This window comes from Drechmeria coniospora, chromosome 01 (assembly GCF_001625195.1).
Source record: "Drechmeria coniospora strain ARSEF 6962 chromosome 01, whole genome shotgun sequence".
NCBI classification, from domain to species: domain Eukaryota; kingdom Fungi; phylum Ascomycota; class Sordariomycetes; order Hypocreales; family Ophiocordycipitaceae; genus Drechmeria; species Drechmeria coniospora.
In genome coordinates, this window is record NC_054389.1 from 9,200,982 (window position 1) to 9,217,503 (window position 16,522).

Sequence of the window (16,522 nt, forward strand, 5' to 3'; positions counted from 1 at the left end):
CAGAGGGATCCTGGTACGAAATTGACGTGATTGAGTGCCCGTTTATCGTTGATGGAGGTTGATGCAGAGTGGAACTCGGAAAAAATACCGTCTGGGCCGACTACGGCGACCCCGAGTCGAAAGTTAACCGTAGACGACTTCACCAGTCATTCAGAGAGGTTGTCGGGCCCCATGCCAGTCCGCGTAGCCAATCTTGGCCACGTCCAGAGTTCCTCATTATCTACGTGACTTTTACCGTTACAACACGCGATGATGCTTGTTCGTCGGACAAAAAATGGGTGGAGCATTAAGCTGACAGCCAGGGATTCGGGTTGTCGTCACTGGATGCGCAGATGAGAGAAGCGAAGTGTTGCGCAAGGTACGTGGTAATTTGTTTTATTTTATCGGCCATCACCTTACCGGTACGCGGCGAGATGTAAGCAGTAAAGCATAGAAGCGTAGGCGCCTCGCTTTGCTCCAAAAAATAGCGAGACATAGTACTCATTCGATGAGCCGAAATAATGAACCGGTTCCTTGTTCCGGAGGAGTCAGACGAAGGAAACGAATCACTGCCTGGCACCTGTCCCCTCTGTTCCTGCCCATTTGAGGCCTGTACGCCAAATACCGGCTTTTCTTTTGTGCGGTTTTGATACCATGACGCAGCCTTCATGCCCAGCTTCGTATGCTGCAATACGGACTCGGTTCTGGGAACGCCGACATCGCATCGACGACGTCAAGGCCATCACACCTTGGGGAGCTCAACGAGGCGTCGCACATGCCAATCGTGGCCGATGTAGATGATGAGTGCATAGGCTCGCAAGGCATTGAACTGGAATTCTTTCATAATGGTGAGCACTACGGAGTACATCTTCAAAAAATGCTGTTATGACCGTGCAGATTAAAAGATGACTCGCGCATGTGGCATCGTCGGTGGTTGGAGAGCCCAGGCAGTGTGGAACTGATAGCTGGCAAATACCTGTATAATGGAATACCACGTAATTATTACTTGTACGGAGTGCAGAGCATATTACCATTCTACTGAGAAGCGCACGTATGGTATTAGGACTGTTACGACGGAGTACATACATACACATACGGAGTAATTACGGAGAGTCCTATGCCTAAGTACGTGATCTTGCATTAGTGCTCCGTAGTACCGTACGTAGGTGCCGATTAATTACAGTACTCCGTACTACAGAAAGTACTTATCGCCTCCTAATACAGCACATGTATTAATGCGGATCACAAGTATTACAGGCCTACTCCGTACGAGTCGGGGCCTTTCAGTAGTGCCATGTTCGTCGTACCCTGCTATAAGTAGGTATTATTACCGTACAAGTGTTTACTTACTACCTCATGCTGATTAGCCTCACTCAGCTCTCTCATTCGTCAAAACACCACAACTTCCTTTCATGAACCCCACTTCTCTACCCACCACATCTTCACGCCTTCTCAACATGACCACTTCGAGCTTCTCCTTTTCCCAAACCCACTTCCCTCCTCCCTAATTCCCATCTTAGGGCAGCTGCCGGATCTCGACAAATCATTCACGCGGCGCCATAACGACAATTCACAGCAAGCCACGAATGATCCATCCCGCCGGCACGCAAAAAGCAAGTGCAGAGACTGTCGTCCAAGCCAACGAACCGAACCGAACGGCTTGCTCCATCAGCTTCTATGGCAGCTTCCCGGTAGCCTCCTCCGTCTCCGCAGCCGAGCGGCTCCTTTCTCTGCGCCAAAAAGAAGAAGAGGCCATTCGACTTGATACTTTTGCCTGCGCCCTTGCTTCGCCGCATCTTCGCCATGGCCATTTTGGACCTTGGCCTCGCAGTGAGCGCCCAGTGCTTTCCCGGAAGCCATCAACTGCCTGCTGATCACCTCCTACCCAGCAGGTCGCGACAAGGCCTCTCAAGCCATCGGCAGTTGCCTTTCGAAGCGCCCGCGTGCACCTCTTGCGCAAAAACTCTCCCCGTCCGGCTCTTCTATCCCGATGCCGACCACGGCCCGTTCAAGCACGATGGCATTCCGACGACAGCTCGCCATCAGCCGCATCATCCTCCCCCCCGGCAGACGCGTCTAGCCCACAGCAAATAATGCGCAAGCGCCGCGAGTCGGCGGGCGGAAAGTTCAACCTATACGGCGACGACTGGGAGGATTCGGTCGATTTTGCCATCAAGTCGTTCGAAGACCTACCTCACCGTCTCTTCGGCTTCAATCAGCACATGATCATCAACTACGAGCTGAAGGAGGCGCTGCGCATAATGCTCCGTCAGTTCAACGCCCCCATAGTCTACTGCTTTGCCTACGGTTCTGGCGTCTTCCCTCAGGAGGATGTCTCGGGCCGCAGCATCACCGAGGCAGAGTTCCGCGCCGTCCACCCGAAGCCTCCCGAGGCCCTGGTGAAGGCTCAGAAGGGCTCTCCGAAGATGATCGACTTCATCTTTGGCGTGAGCCACACGGAGCACTGGCATTCCATCAACATGAAGCAGCATCGGGACCACTACTCGGCCATCGCCTCTCTCGGCTCCGGTCTCGTCTCCCGCGTTCAGGACTGGGGCGCCGGCGTCTACTTTAATCCCTACATTGAGATGAACGGCATGTTGATCAAGTACGGCGTCACGAGCATCCAGAACCTCGTCAAGGACCTCTCGACCTGGGACAATCTCTACCTCGCCGGTCGGCTGCAAAAGCCCGTAAAGATCCTGCGCGACCATCCCCAGGTGCGGCTTGCCAACCAGCACAACCTCATCGCCGCCGTCCGCACCGCCATGCTGCTGCTTCCGCCCGACTTTACCGAGACGCAGCTCTACAGCGCCATTGCCGGCATCAGCTACCTCGGCGACCCGCGCATGGCTCTCCCGACCGAGAACAAGAGCAAGGTGGCCAACATCGTGACCAACAACGTCGTCCACTTCCGCCGCCTCTACGCGCCCCTCGTCAAGACGCTCCCTAACGTCTCCTTCACCAGCCCCGTGCGCCTCGACGATGAGGACTGGGTGCTCGACCCCAAAGCCGACGCACGACTCCAGCAGGACATGGACCCCGTCAAGCGTGGCAACATGGTCCACCGCCTGCCCAGCCACTTCCGCTCCCGCCTCTACTTCCAATACCAGAAAAAGTTTGCCATGCCGCGCGATGAGTTCACCCGCATGATGGAAGCCTCCGCCGACGATGCCGCCACCTCCATAAAGCGCCGTCAGGGCGGCGAGTTTGAGCGCCGCATCGCCCGTGACGACCCGAGCCAACTCCAACGCATCGTCCGCCAGGTCATCAAGCAAACGGTCAACTGGCCAAGCACCGCGCAGAGCGTCAAGGGCCTGCTGATGGGGGGCTGTTCGCGCTCCTGGCGCTACCTCGGCGAGAAGGTCGACAAGTGGAGGAAGGGCCGTCGGGAGGCGACCAAATCCAAGGACGGCCCGGCGAAGCAGGGGCAGCCCGAGGAGAGTAAAAATGGAGGCTAATATTTAGGATGGATGTCACGGCCATCGAGTATCCTCCATGGACTCGCCCCCCACAGCGGAGTCGGCGAAGACTCTAGTGGGATGATGCCCCTTTGCTGGGCATTTTCATTGTCTTCAAATTAGGTTGGTACCTACAGTGCATCGGCATTTGGGAAAAAGCATGCATGGATGGAGCAAAGGTGATAAACGGCGAATGGATAATATTCATTACTTTTAAAGCATCACGATAAGCCAAGGGGGTAGCTGCCCGCAGGACTCATGAAATCCTACCTGTACAGCTTATCGTTTAGTCATAGATGCAATGCTACCTTAAACAAAGTTCCGAAGCCCCCTTCCCCTCCCCCTTTTGTCTGGTTGTATATGCGCGGGGTGCGGGGGCGTAGAAAAAGAAGATCGCTTCCTCCCTCCGATTACATGAGAATTCTGCGACATGGCGAGACTGCCGGGACCTTGAAACAGATGATGAACAGGACTGGAAACAAGTGAAGAGGCGACAGGATATCGATCACTGCAGGACGGCAGGACGGAGACCAAGGACTTGAGACCAGGCAGATGAGACGCACTGGTAGAGCAAGGGCCTCACTATTTGGCCTCGTATTTGCCGCTCGCGAGTTTGCGCTGCACCGGCACGTCGAGCCATTTCTTCTCCCCCACTACCGGGCGATCGTGGTCGGAGAACGGATCGAATTCTGCTCCCGGCTCGTAGAGCCGTGATACAGAAATGCCGCTACCGATGGCCTCGTTCCGTGAAGCGGCGTACTCCCAACGGGCCTCGACGTGACCCGGCGCCGGGCAGTTCCCTTCGGCTCCGGTGACACGACAAACAATCTTTTGCACGTCGCCGGTGAGGGTGACGTCGCCTAGGCGCCAGTATATCAGGTGCTTCTCTTTGAGGTGCGTACCGCTGGGCTTGGTCTGCACGCCGGCTGCCCTGCCGCTATATGTCGCGATGAAGACGACGTTGCGCAGCGTCACGCTGGGGCCGAAATTGGATGACGGGTTGAGCTGGTACTGCAGCAACAGGCCGAGCTTGTCGCCCTGTGGCTTCCAGGCCGGTATGAGCAGCAATGGCGCATGCTGGGCCAGAGCGGGCGTCTCGGCCTCCTGGGCAAAGACGCGATAGGAAAAAGCAATCGACGTCTTGGCAATGTGGGCGACGTCAAGCGTGAACTGATCTGGTTGATCGGGCGAAGCGTTTTGGACAAATATGCGGTTCGGCCCAATGCGCTCGAGCCTCGGGAACTGGTTAATTCGAATCGTTTCGCGCGCTAGATACTGTCAGCAGCCTGCCGAGCATGTGCGGATGAGACGGTTGAATGGGTTTGACGACATACTGTCTTTGAGATTCGTTGCATTATTTACAAACGCAATCTCGCCGGCAATGGACACCGTCTTGATTTCGCCCTTGTCAAACGTTGCCGACACAGTTTCGATGATGGAACAGTTGAGGCCGGGAGAGGTCATGTCCGGATGGTTGGCATGAGCTAGGCTGCCCAGCGAGTTGCCCGAACGAACCGACTGGCTGTCCGAGGTACCGGTGACGCTCGCCTCCGACGCCAGGGCCATCACGGCAGGCGGTCGTGAGAACGATGAGGTGGACATGGGTGGGGAGCCCGTCGTAGAGGGCCCGGCGCCGTCGGATTGGCTCTCCGACAGAGTCGAGGTCGCAGCGGTTGGCGCGGGAACGTAAATGGTGTTTCGCACGTCGCGGCGTCCCCTAATCGTTCCAGAGCGTTGCGTTGCAGGGCCCATCTTGAGCGTATTGGCCACGTTGGACAGGGCCGCCTGCTTGGCCTGGGGGTCCTCGTCCTCGACAGGCTCATTCTTAATGTTGAGCTTGAAAAGTTGATCGGCCTCCTCGGCAGCCGCTTCCCGCTGTGCGTTGGTGATGGGGTCGTTCATCGGCGCTCGTACCGTAAAGCCAGCGGCATCCCTGGCAGCGGATGTTTCCCCTTGCTGCAGAGCCGAGTCAGCAACGTCGAGCCTGTGGGTGCCATTCACGACGCCGGTGCCGGCGACAGAACGGTCCGCCACTTTGCCGTTGCCCGAGATTCCGTTGGTGGCCTCGAAGGAATTGCTGCCCTGGACCGGCACTCCGTCTGGTCTCGGTTGGTCTGGCGACTCGGCGAGCGACGTCAGGTGCGCCGAATCCTGGTGGAGGTTTGTAGAAGACGTTCTGGGAGACACTACGCGGCCATGACTGCTGCCCAAACGGCCAAAGGTGGTGCCGCCGCCCTTCTGGGGCGACGACATATGACCGAACTGAACACTTTGTCGCTTTCGGCCTCCCAGCATCGTTCCGAGCCGCCGCAGTTTGGACTCTGGGTTCGAGTTAGATGGGCAGTGGGAGGAGGAGGGTGTCGGGATGACAGAATCTCACCAGGCTTGCCTTCAGGAGGTGGCATCGAAACTTGATCGACCGCGTCATCCTCCGCCGGCGGTTGGGAGCTTGCATTTTCGGGTGGTGCAGGCAGAGGGTTGGAGTTTACGCCACTTGTTGGAAGCGGAGGGAGCGATGAGCTCGTCGGCGGTCGGGGAATGGACATGCGCCTGGTCGAGGTTCGAGTCCTCACGGTGGTGATGCGGCGGGAGAAATCTTGAATCTCCTTTTCCGTGCTGACCTCGAGCAGGACGGCAAGCGTCTCGGCCGTGTTAAGCTGGCTTCGCTGAGCCAGATCGGCCTCGTGGGTTTGGTACTGGGTCAACTGGTCGCGGAGCTGATTGATGCGCGTCTCGTCCAAGGCCTGCAATGTTTCGAAGATGAAGGGGGACTGCGACTCCCACTGCTGCGAGGCCGACTCGAGCTTGGCGGCGGCGGCGTCGATCTTCTGGGTGCTCGCCTTGTTGGCCTTCTTGTTAAGCTTGTCCGACTTTTCCTGCGCGTCCTCGAGGTCCTTGGCCATGGATCCAAGGTTGGTGGAGATTTGGTGCATGTTCTGGTAGTCGGAGCGTTGCTGGTACGAGCGCAGCGGCCGCTCGACGTCATTCTCGATGCGCTCGGCAAACAGGTGGTGGTGCTGAGAGACACGTTCGACACCGTCGACGATGCGAAGCCAGGGTGCTTGGAAAACCCTGGTGCTCCGTCAGCGTCCGCTCAGTCGGCTTGCCCTTGGAAGGTAAGGGGACGCACCCTAGCTCGGAGAGGGAGTTGGGAGTCTTGAACTGGGCGAGCTTGCGCAGACCGAGCGCATACTGCTCCTCCACGCGACGGCGTTCCTGGAGAGGTAAGACGTGCTCGGTCAGGGAGGTTTGCCGTGAACGGGAGGGAGGAGGGCGAGGAGAGCGGTGCGTACCTGGAGCCAGTCGGCAATCTCAAGGTTGATCTTGTTGATACGCTTGACCCGGTCATTGAGAGTCTGCACGGCCTGCGAGGGCTGCATATGGGTCTGTTCTTGTGAGCGCCTTCCCTCGAGATGAAGCGAACGCGAAGGGGGTGCGGGTGTTCGTCGCGAGGGCGGCTTACCAGCATGCCCGGGTACTCGCCCCTTGAGAGTTCATCCATGGGAACGGCGGAAGGAGAGCTGCCCCGGTGGGATGGTGTGCTGCAGGTTCGAGGCGGATAGGAAGACGGGGAGAGCGAGGCTGCCGCCGTGGATGAATGGAAGGGAGCTCTGGCCTGCCTCTGGCTGACGGTCGTCTCGTCGTCCTCGTTGGGCACGGCACGGAACGGAGCGGATTCAATCGATGAGGACGCGGACGGCGCAGGAGCGGACGTCGGGCGCGCGCGTCAACAGTTGCTCATGGCGCAGCAGCTCGGTTTGAGGGGATCATTCGTCGCGGTCGATGACAATGCCGCGATGTTTAGATGCCGGGAGGCTGGGCTGGCCGGAAGGGAGTTGAGAATGATGGATTACGTGCACGAACCTAGGAGGCTGTATTACGGAGTACTCCGTTCCAGGTATTAGTTAATAGTAGACATGAGAGCCAGTACAAGTACTGTACAGTACGTGTGGTGCCAGGGCATGTACACATACACGTACTTCACACGCATAAGTACATGCACACATACGGGAAGACGTCTCGGTTGCTGCCGCTGCCCGCGCAACCGTTCTCGTCTTGGTGGCGTCACCCTAGTAACAGTTCATGGAGGAGCGTCGGAGAAGCCTCGGCTAGATTGGAACCGAGACTGCGCCGTCGTGCCTGGCCTACCCTATACTGGGTTTCAAGTGACGCTGTGGATTGCCGCCAGAACCTGCTTTGGGATCTTCACCTTCACGTCCCATCACCATCTATCACCATGGGACCCGACGGTGCGTGGAGGGCATCCCTCTCAGCATTAGATCGATATGAAATCATCCAAAAACTGTGAGTGTGGCGAGGGAGTTCCTGATGCGACATGCCGCCAGCTGGCTGACAGTTCCGTGAGACAACAATATCTTCCACCCTCAATGAGTGGCGAGGCCATCGCCATCGAGCAAGCGGCACACGAAAACTCATCCTCGCGGGCGAGTGAAGCACAAGATACCCTAATTTGAAGGATACCGCCCTGACACCCCGTAGCAAGAGTACGACGCCGCCTGCTGCCCGCACAACATGGCGTCGCCATACCACACCGCCGCCCCCCCCCTGAACCTGGATTCTTCCACGCCGATCCCTCCAGCCTCGTCCGATCAACTGGGGATTCGCATAGGAAACTACACAAACTGCACACCCATCGGCAGCGGCGTCACTTCGGAAGTCTACCGTGCAGGTCCCTACGCGCTGAAAGTCATCGTCGCCGTCGCCAACCTGGAACCGCACAATCCCCATCGCGAGGCCAAAATCTTGTCCAGCTTACGTCCACCCGTCATACCGCTTCTCGATGTCTTCCGTGACCACGAGCTACGTCTTGTCCTGCGGTTTCCGTACATGCCCCTCACCCTGGCTGATCTTCTAGATCGGCGGGACCGGAACAAGCATGCGCCGACCAAGGAGCTTGCTTCCATTTTCAGGGACGTGCTGCGCGCGCTCGAGGCCATCCACCACGAGGCCATCATCCATAGGGACATGAAACCATCCGCCGTTCTCCTCCAGTCTCCCTCTGGTCCCGCTTTCCTCTCCGACTTTGGCACCGCCTGGCACCCCCACCTGTCGGCCTCGAGCGAGCGTCCGGACGACAAGATTCTCGACATCGGCACTGGGCCGTATCGCGCGCCCGAGGTCCTTTTCGGGGACAAGGCCTACGGCACTCCCGTGGACATGTGGGCCCTGGGCGTCATGATCGCCGAGGCTGTCCAGCCGCCATCATCCCTTCTCTTCGAGTCGCGTCCCGTCAGCGAGGACGGAAACCAGCTCGGGCTCATCCTCAGCATTTTCAAGACACTCGGCACTCCGACCCCCGAGACGTGGCCCGAGGCAAAGGCGCTGAAGGTTTCGCCCTTTGAACTTTGGACAGTATTTCCGCCTCGACCATGGCCCGAAATACTACCCGACACCGCGCCCGTGTGGCGGGAGGCCGTTGCCGCCCTCGTGACGTTTCACGCAAGGGCCACAGCGTCCGAGGTATGGCCCTGCTTCCTTGTTTTCTCGCCATGCCTTGTGCTAATTCACACAAGGCATACCGCTTTTCGTGCTTTGCAGAAGATGGGCTAAACTAATGCCTACTCGTCCATGTCTATTGACTGCGGTAAACTCTACATGATAGCCAGAACACGGACCGCAAAACCAACTCTATTCCCACGGTGCAACGCCTGCAGGAGCGCTCGCAACCCCTCACTGTCGTCGTTTCGCCGTATCCGCGCCCAGGTAGTCGATCGGATTTCTGCACAGAGGGCAAGAGTTTTGGTTGCTGGTCTGGAACCACTTATACAGACACGACCGGTGGAAGAGGTTCTTGCACGTCGAGCAGCGCTTGTCGGGTGTGCGCTTGTCCGACGAGATGATGCTGTAGCAGATGGCGCACTCGGTCTGGCCCTTGAGTGCGCCGACGATGTTGCGCCGGAACACCTGCAGACCGTCCATTATGCTGCCGTTGGAGAAGGTGATGGCTCCCTGCGTCGTCATGATCCAACTTTGCCACTTGCGTTCCGTCACGGCCACGCGATGCTGTCCCAACACGGTGATGCCGTCGATGGGGTAGCTCGACGGCACCTTGATGACGATCAAAGCCTGCTCCTCGTCCACCTCGTAGCCTGCCGTTACTTCCCGCGCAGCCCTGGAGACCTTGACGACGAGTTCCTTTTCGTCGCTGGGGGGCGCTTCCTGCGAATCTGCCCACGCTTGCACCTCGGCTAGTGTGTCGGCGATGATGAGAGGCGAGAAGAATTTCGTCGTCCATGTCTCGACGGCGATTCTTGTCTGCTTGGACCGGCAGTCAAGGTACCACGCCCTGAAGAGGCTTGGTATGTATTTAAGGGTTAGGTAAAACGAGTGCGCAAGCAGCCAATACATGCTCCTCTCGCCAGGCTCTGCGTCGGCAAGCTTGATGTCGAAGTCGCAAATTTGCTGCGGCCCTATGTTCTCTTTGTCGAGCTTGATCGGGTGGGCGGCGGAGTGGCCGAGGACGTCGAAGAGAAACTCGAGCAGCGGGTTCACATAATCGCCACTCTTGAGATGCTCCGTGTAATCGTTGCGAATCTTAAACGTCGAGGCGGAGAAGGCATCGAAGAGAAGCTTCCAAGAGAGGAGGTAGCAGCGGATGGAGGAAGGAAAGACGGCCAGTGCTTCGTCCGAGAACTTATCAAGAGTAGGCGGATCGAGCAAGAGCGAGAGAAGCTCGTCGGGTAGGCGAGCAACTGGTGGGGACTATTAGCATATGCATTCGAGACTTGGCCACGATAAGCACGTACCCTTCTTCTCCAGGAGAATATCGAATGCTTGCTGCTCTTGCTGGATGGGGATCTTCTTATGAAGCATCTCAAAAGCGGCCGTCTGAATATCGCGTGACTCGGACGCGACGAGGGGGAAGAGGTCAACAGGGTCGGGAATGCGCAGAACGGGCATCGTTTCAATCTCACGACGTAGCATCGCGTCCACGATCTCCAACGGTTGCGAATTCTCTTCACGACGCAGTTTCAGAAGCTCCACCAGACCGTTGGACTTGGCCGTGGAGAAGTCTCTCAGCGCATCCTGGAGATCGTCGTTTGGCTCTTGAATCCCCTCGAGGACTTTGAAGAGCTTGAGAGACGAGTGCACGGAGGGCAGTGCCTCGGAAAGGACCTGCTGTCCTGCGCGCTCCCATAGGCTAACGCAAAACTGGAGTGACTTTTCCCAGTAGGATCCGTATACATCCTTCATGCAAGGCAGGAGGTGTGCCAGAGCGCGGCACATCTCGGCGCACACGTTTGCATCCAGATGACCGGCATCATCCATCCAAGAAGTGATTTGCTTTACGGCAAATACAATGCGGTTATTGGCCACGGGAAGCTCGCCTTGGCCATACAACTGTGCGCACATTGTTGTAAGAACCAGTGTAATGATCGTTCTGTCGCTGCTCAGAGACGCGGCAGAAATGTCGCTGATAAGTCGATTACAAAAGTTGATTACTGCCTTGGACGACTGCAGTTTCTCCCCTAGCCCGGCGACAATACCAGCAGCAGGTAAGGCAGTTTGTGGTGTGGCCTTGAGAATATCTGGCCTGAGGAGCTGTTCTTCTAGCGATGCAGTATCTCCATGCAGCTCGGACAGTTCTTGCAACAGCTCGCTCAGGACCCTCGAGCTGTACACTCCACGTGGGGAAATTTCTGAAGACTCCTTTATCGTGAAGTTGATAAGACCTTGGATGATGGCGGCAATTCTATCGTCCGCAGCCAAGTCCCAGGTTTTTGCCTCGGCAAGAAAGCTGCTCAAAAGAGTCCTCGACGAGGTAACAAGGTTCTCTGCTTCGTTCATCGCTTCGTCATCGTCCAAATTTTCCCATAGGCCATTGTGACCGAGCAAAGTAATTTGGTCCGAGGCAAGGTGCACGGTCAAGATTTGAAGGTACAATAGCTCAATGTGCTGCTGTCGGGGGAGAACGATGCCTTCCGTCGTGCTCAACAGTTGGGCGGTAAAAATAGCCATTCTCGCGGGTACCGATCGACCCTTTCTATCTCTCGAAACTCGAAGCTGACTCGGCGGAGATGTCAAAGCACGTTTCGGTAGAGACAGAGCACCACCAATGCTGCTGGTGATGGCGAGTGATGGATTCAGCGGCACTTCCAACATCGGCGAGAGCTCCGCCATCCACACGTTGGTACTGGGAAAGACATGCTCCCATGAAATATTTGTTCCAGCAGCGCCTTTGGCTTGGGAGACGAGGGTGCTAATTCTGCACGCATGTTAGCCGGGGAAAACTATCGATCTGCATTCCACAACGTACTCTAGAGATTGAGGTCTAGCGTGATCAAGATTAGACTGCAAAATTTCGACAACCGGCAACGCGCCATGCCCTGGGCCGTCCAGGAGGGAGCGAATCCTGGATGCCTGCAGAGAGACAGTGCTGTCAGCAAGTTCTGACAAGCTAAGGAGGTGAGCAACAAGTTCGGTGCGAATGGGATCCTCTTGACGGAACAAGTCTTTTCGTTGCTTGGCAATAATTTCCAACACATCGAGAGCCTCCTTCGACTCTGCTTCTATCGAAAGTCGCTTCACCATGCCAAGTACAATTTTTTGAATCGTCTCGGGATTGACGGCATTATGTGTAACGGCAGCTTCGACCAACTCTGTTGAGATGCCAACAGCATCGCCACCAATGACCGCTGGGCTGCAGACTTGGGAGCAGACGGCATCCTGCAGTTCTTCCGTGCTCTGGGCAATGCTGGAGGCCCTCTCTTGTGAGACGAGACAAATGAGAGCTGATATGCGGGCAGAAGAATCAAGTTTTAGAGACGACGCCGTCCAAAGTTTCCACAATGCATCGTAGTCAAAACCTTTCTCTGGGATGGCCGCAAGGAGGCCGAGGCAGGAGAAAAGCGACGGAGAGGATGCTGACTGGACGACAGTTTCCATACTTTCCAGTGCAGATGATTGAAGAAAGTCGGCTAGTTGCACACCGGTATCAGCTACGAAAAGGTGTGGCGACGTGCTCAAGGCGTATTCGAGAGCTTGCGCCGCCCCGAACGGCTTCATGTTGCGACTTTTGAGAATATTGATGCATTGCGATATTATCTTGGTCGACGGGTGCACTGTTTGATCGAGTGACTTGTCGGCGTCGAGCAGTCTGTCGTACAACAAGCCGACGAGGCCAAACCAGCGTCTTGCTTCCTCGCTGATCTTGGACTGTGATTCTTGGTAGCCTTTGGATACTCCGGGGAGAGAACCAGATATGTTGGAACAAAGCATATCCCCGAGGCGCCCCCACTCAGCCGCCAGAGCAGCAGCCAGTCGGGACGACAAACGCAACAAGCCGAGATGGATGTCGACAACAATTGTCATAGAATTCGGTCCGAGAGGAATCGAGGTCGGATGTTCGGATAGTGTGAAGAAGAATTGTTCGAAGAGAGGGAAAAGGTGCTGCCTTGCCAAGATCAGCTGGTCGTCTTCGGAGAGCGCTTTGAGGCATCTCCTGGCAGAGTCGTCGAAGCACTTCCAAGAGAATGAGGTGTTGGTCCGAGGCTCATCACGGCTGGCGATACCAAGTTTCAGGGACGCGAGTAGGCCGGAGGCACCTTCTGAGGTAAGAAGGTCCTGTGGAATCAAGGCTAAGAGGCTGTCCAGACACTCCCAGTACTTTGGGGGACTCCCCTGGGAGCCCTTGGCGATGAACGACTGCAGCCGGGCGAAGGGAGACTTCTTGTCGGCCGGACCCCCTAGCCAGATGTCGGGGTTCCGCTGGGTCAACTTGGTCAAGGCGCGGACGTACTCGAGCGCAGAGCCGGCTTGGCTTGTCTTTAGGCCTCCGGTGACGAAGGCTTGCTTAACCTTGACCGATTCGGCGTAGGGCAGGTCGCGCTCGAGACAGGCAAAGAGCAGCTGGCAAACGATCCTGCGAGCGTGTTGGTCCTTGAAGGTGATGCTCTTCCAGACGGCCTCCTCGGCAAAATATTCGTCGTATTTTTCTCGAAAGCTTTCCAGGTCCCCTCCTCTAAGCTGGATAAGACCGAGGACGAGGGACATGCTGGCGGTGAGGACGCGAAAGTATACGACGTCGGCATCCTCGCTCGTCGTCGACCGCTCGTCGCTCAGGGTATCTTGGGTTTCTCGGACGGCCTCGATGGCGTAGTCGAGTATTTGCGTCTGGCACCTGGACCAGAAAGCAGACATCTTTTCGGGAGTGGTGAGGAAGGACGAGAGGCCATCGTTGGCGGCACGGGCAACGGCTCGGTCGCGGTCGTAGAGGCCGGAGAGCCATGCGCCGACGACCTTTGGGATTCGTCGCTCCATCCGCTTGCGAGCGGACTTGACAAGCTCGAACTGCAAGGTATGGGAGAGCTCGCGGACGCGTCGGGCGTTGTCTATGGAAAGGCGGGGATACAGCTGGGTCCAGATATCGAGGACAGCTTCGTCGACACCGCCAGTGTCGTCGTAGGGATGGGAGAGGACATGCTGCAAGAGGTCCTCGAGACCCTTGGTTTTCGTCGTGCTGTCCTTTTTCAGGATGTTCTTGAACGAGACGACGACATGAGGATCGGAGACGGCAGCGAAGGAGGGCGGTTGGGCGAGGTAGGAGAGCGAGGTTCCGCCAAAGGCTCCAATCCCGGCTCCAGTGCCAGCTCCAAAAGCTGGCCTGTCGACGGGCCGGGATGCGCCTTTGCCCAGCTGGGCGCGCTTCATGATGGCAGGTCGGCAAACGCAGCGGGATGGAAGCTGTGGCTCCCAATGCTGGAGCGGCGTGACGTGGTGGTGGGTTGGTGCGTCGGAGGTGAGAGGAAATGGCCAAGCTGGCAAAATACTACTTGGAGCAAAAAAGTTGGCGGCCAAAATCTGGTCAAAGGTGGTGGTTGTATGATGTCACGAGCAACGCTGGCGAACAGGTGTGCTAGCAAGATGCAAAGCTCAACCAACTTTTATTTTTGCACCACCACATCACCGCATCACCACACCACCGCACCACCATGGAACACGGAGCACGGAGCACAGAGGAGAATCATGTGTTGAGCACCATGGCCATTGAGGCAGCAGATCAGTTCGTTGACCCAGCGGGCTCGAAAGGGGACGGACAATGCGCGAATGATTCTTGTTTCGAGTGCTCCGGTGCGCTTCAGGGGACCTGTGCCTTGTTCGGTGCACTCACCCACTGTCACACATGCCTACCACCGCTGACAACCGCACCTGGAGCATGCCACATCCACACATTCCAGGCAGAGGCACGCCACACGTCTGCTACCATCCGCAGTTGCGCAAAGTCAGCCATCGATGTGCTATGCATTTACTATCCATGATTGTTGTTATATCGCTTTTATCTCGCAAACTATTCCATTCTCCCTACGCCCTGCGACGAAGCGTCTTCAGCTTGCTATGGATGTGTCAATAAAATGGTACACCAGAAGATGAAATCAAATGGTAACCAATACTTTACCGCAGCTGATGTCTCATGATTAAACAAATGCCAGGCCTTTCCGCCAGGCCGTTCCCCCGCGTTGTTGTAGGTGTCTTCCCACGAAGCCAATTGCCTGCCGACGACTCTGAAGTGTGCACTGCTGTTCCAACGAAGAAGTAGTTGGGGGAGAAGCCTGCGTGAGATTGTACATTACGCTGCACTTGTACACCGACCTATTCATACACACTGAATCGCCGGCCCTGGCCTTGATCGAACCGTTGAAATATACGGATCACAAGTGCACAATAATATTGAAGATGCACATCACGCCCCGGCGCCGATCGAAATTTCACCAGCATGATACCAGAGAGCATAGCAACATCAGCATACTGTCGTTGTACTGAGGTGAGGTCATCATACGTGACCGCATTCGCCTACAACATGGCCCGATTTTAGGATGGAAACGCTTGAAATGCAGACAAGAATGCCACGGCCATCATCCTTGTTGATGGAGTTTGCGACTCGGTCAGCAAGTATGAAGCATAAAAATAAATCAATGCATCATTCCAACTCCACATTGCTGCACTATGACACGGCAGTATTGTTGTCGGGTTCGCGCAATATTGGCAGTACTGTACAGTAACTAAGTCAGACCCCCCACTCATGGGCCCCCCCCCCTCTTGGGCCCCCCATTTTCCTACCTTCATCAATACAAGCTACACATTACAACCGCGTTTTTTCGCGTAACTTAATTGATTTTTACAAGAATAACTATTCCTAGCTTATTTAATGGCTAAAAAAGCTAAGTATACCGAAGAAACGCTCCAACTAGCCGTATCGGCTGTAAAAAACGGCCTCTCGCAGTACTAAGCTATCTCTCAGTATGGAATTCCACGGACAACACTCTAAAACCGATTACGCGGCCACCTTCCAAGAAATAAAGCCTATATCCCGTTACAAAGGCTCTTAAGGGATCAAGAAAAGCACCTTTGCAATTGGGTCCTTATCCAAGGCGCATTAGGGCTACTACCGTTATATCAGCAATTAAAGGTCTTTACCGCCCGGATCCTTGTTGCAGGAGGGGACCTTTAACCCCTCGGCAAGAACTAGATTACGGGCTTTTTACGCCGTAACCCAGAAGTTAGTACCGTACAAGGTAAGTCTATTAATTCGTACCGTTTAAACGGTACTTCTACGAGCCTTATTAAAAATTGGTTTAATTTACTAAGGCCCTCCGAGATCCAGGCTATCCCGCTATAATACCGTTGGAATATGGACGAAACTGGGATCCTCGAGGGCCTCGGTAGTAACGGCCTAGTACTTAGGAGGTTGGATAAGACATTCCAACTAAAGAAGAAGGCTGGATTGCGTTATTGGACTACTATCGTGGAATATATATTAGCTATTGGCCAAGCCCTTCTACTACTAGTCCTTTTTAAGGGTTAGGACTTACAATACCAATAGTTTCCGGAGAATCCGACCTTCCTCGAAGAGTAGTACTTTAAGGTAACCCCTAAAGGCTGGACTAACGACAAGGTTGCAATACAGTAGCTTAAGCAGATCTTTATACCTTAATCTGGAGTATCGAAAACGGAACGAAGGCTACTTATTGTTAATAGGTACGGAAGTTATTAGACCGATCGATTTATATATGCCTGCTTCGAAAATGGTATCTACCTTTTATTCTTACTACTATACGCCTTAT

At 55.6% G+C, this 16,522-nt stretch overlaps 4 protein-coding genes across 4 annotated transcripts; 2 read left to right on the plus strand and 2 right to left on the minus strand.

Moving 5' to 3' along the window:
- Window positions 1-1,782: 1,782 nt before the first annotated feature.
- Window positions 1,783-3,440, plus strand: DCS_02435 (MMP37-like protein; the record flags this gene model as incomplete). The annotated part of the gene is made up of 2 exons (XM_040799762.1): window positions 1,783-1,809; window positions 1,869-3,440. 2 exons carry the CDS (start codon window positions 1,783-1,785, stop codon window positions 3,438-3,440), a joined length of 1,599 nt encoding a protein of 532 aa, XP_040660645.1.
- Window positions 3,441-4,022: 582 nt separating this feature from the next.
- On the minus strand, window positions 4,023-6,942 carry DCS_02436 (fes/CIP4 domain-containing protein; the record flags this gene model as incomplete). Its single annotated transcript, XM_040799763.1, has 6 exons — window positions 4,023-4,708; window positions 4,775-5,761; window positions 5,821-6,512; window positions 6,571-6,656; window positions 6,734-6,826; window positions 6,904-6,942. 6 exons carry the CDS (start codon window positions 6,940-6,942, stop codon window positions 4,023-4,025), a joined length of 2,583 nt encoding a protein of 860 aa, XP_040660646.1.
- A 1,031-nt stretch (window positions 6,943-7,973) lies between these two features.
- Window positions 7,974-9,011, plus strand: DCS_02437 (uncharacterized protein; the record flags this gene model as incomplete). The annotated part of the gene is made up of 1 exon (XM_040799764.1): window positions 7,974-9,011. One exon carries the CDS (start codon window positions 7,974-7,976, stop codon window positions 9,009-9,011), a length of 1,038 nt encoding a protein of 345 aa, XP_040660647.1.
- Window positions 9,012-9,131: 120 nt separating this feature from the next.
- On the minus strand, window positions 9,132-14,111 carry DCS_02438 (C3HC4 type zinc finger containing protein; the record flags this gene model as incomplete). The annotated part of the gene is made up of 3 exons (XM_040799765.1): window positions 9,132-10,153; window positions 10,208-11,667; window positions 11,719-14,111. The coding sequence occupies 3 exons, from the start codon at window positions 14,109-14,111 to the stop codon at window positions 9,132-9,134; spliced, it is 4,875 nt and encodes a 1,624-aa protein (XP_040660648.1).
- Between the last annotated feature and the right edge of the window lie 2,411 nt (window positions 14,112-16,522).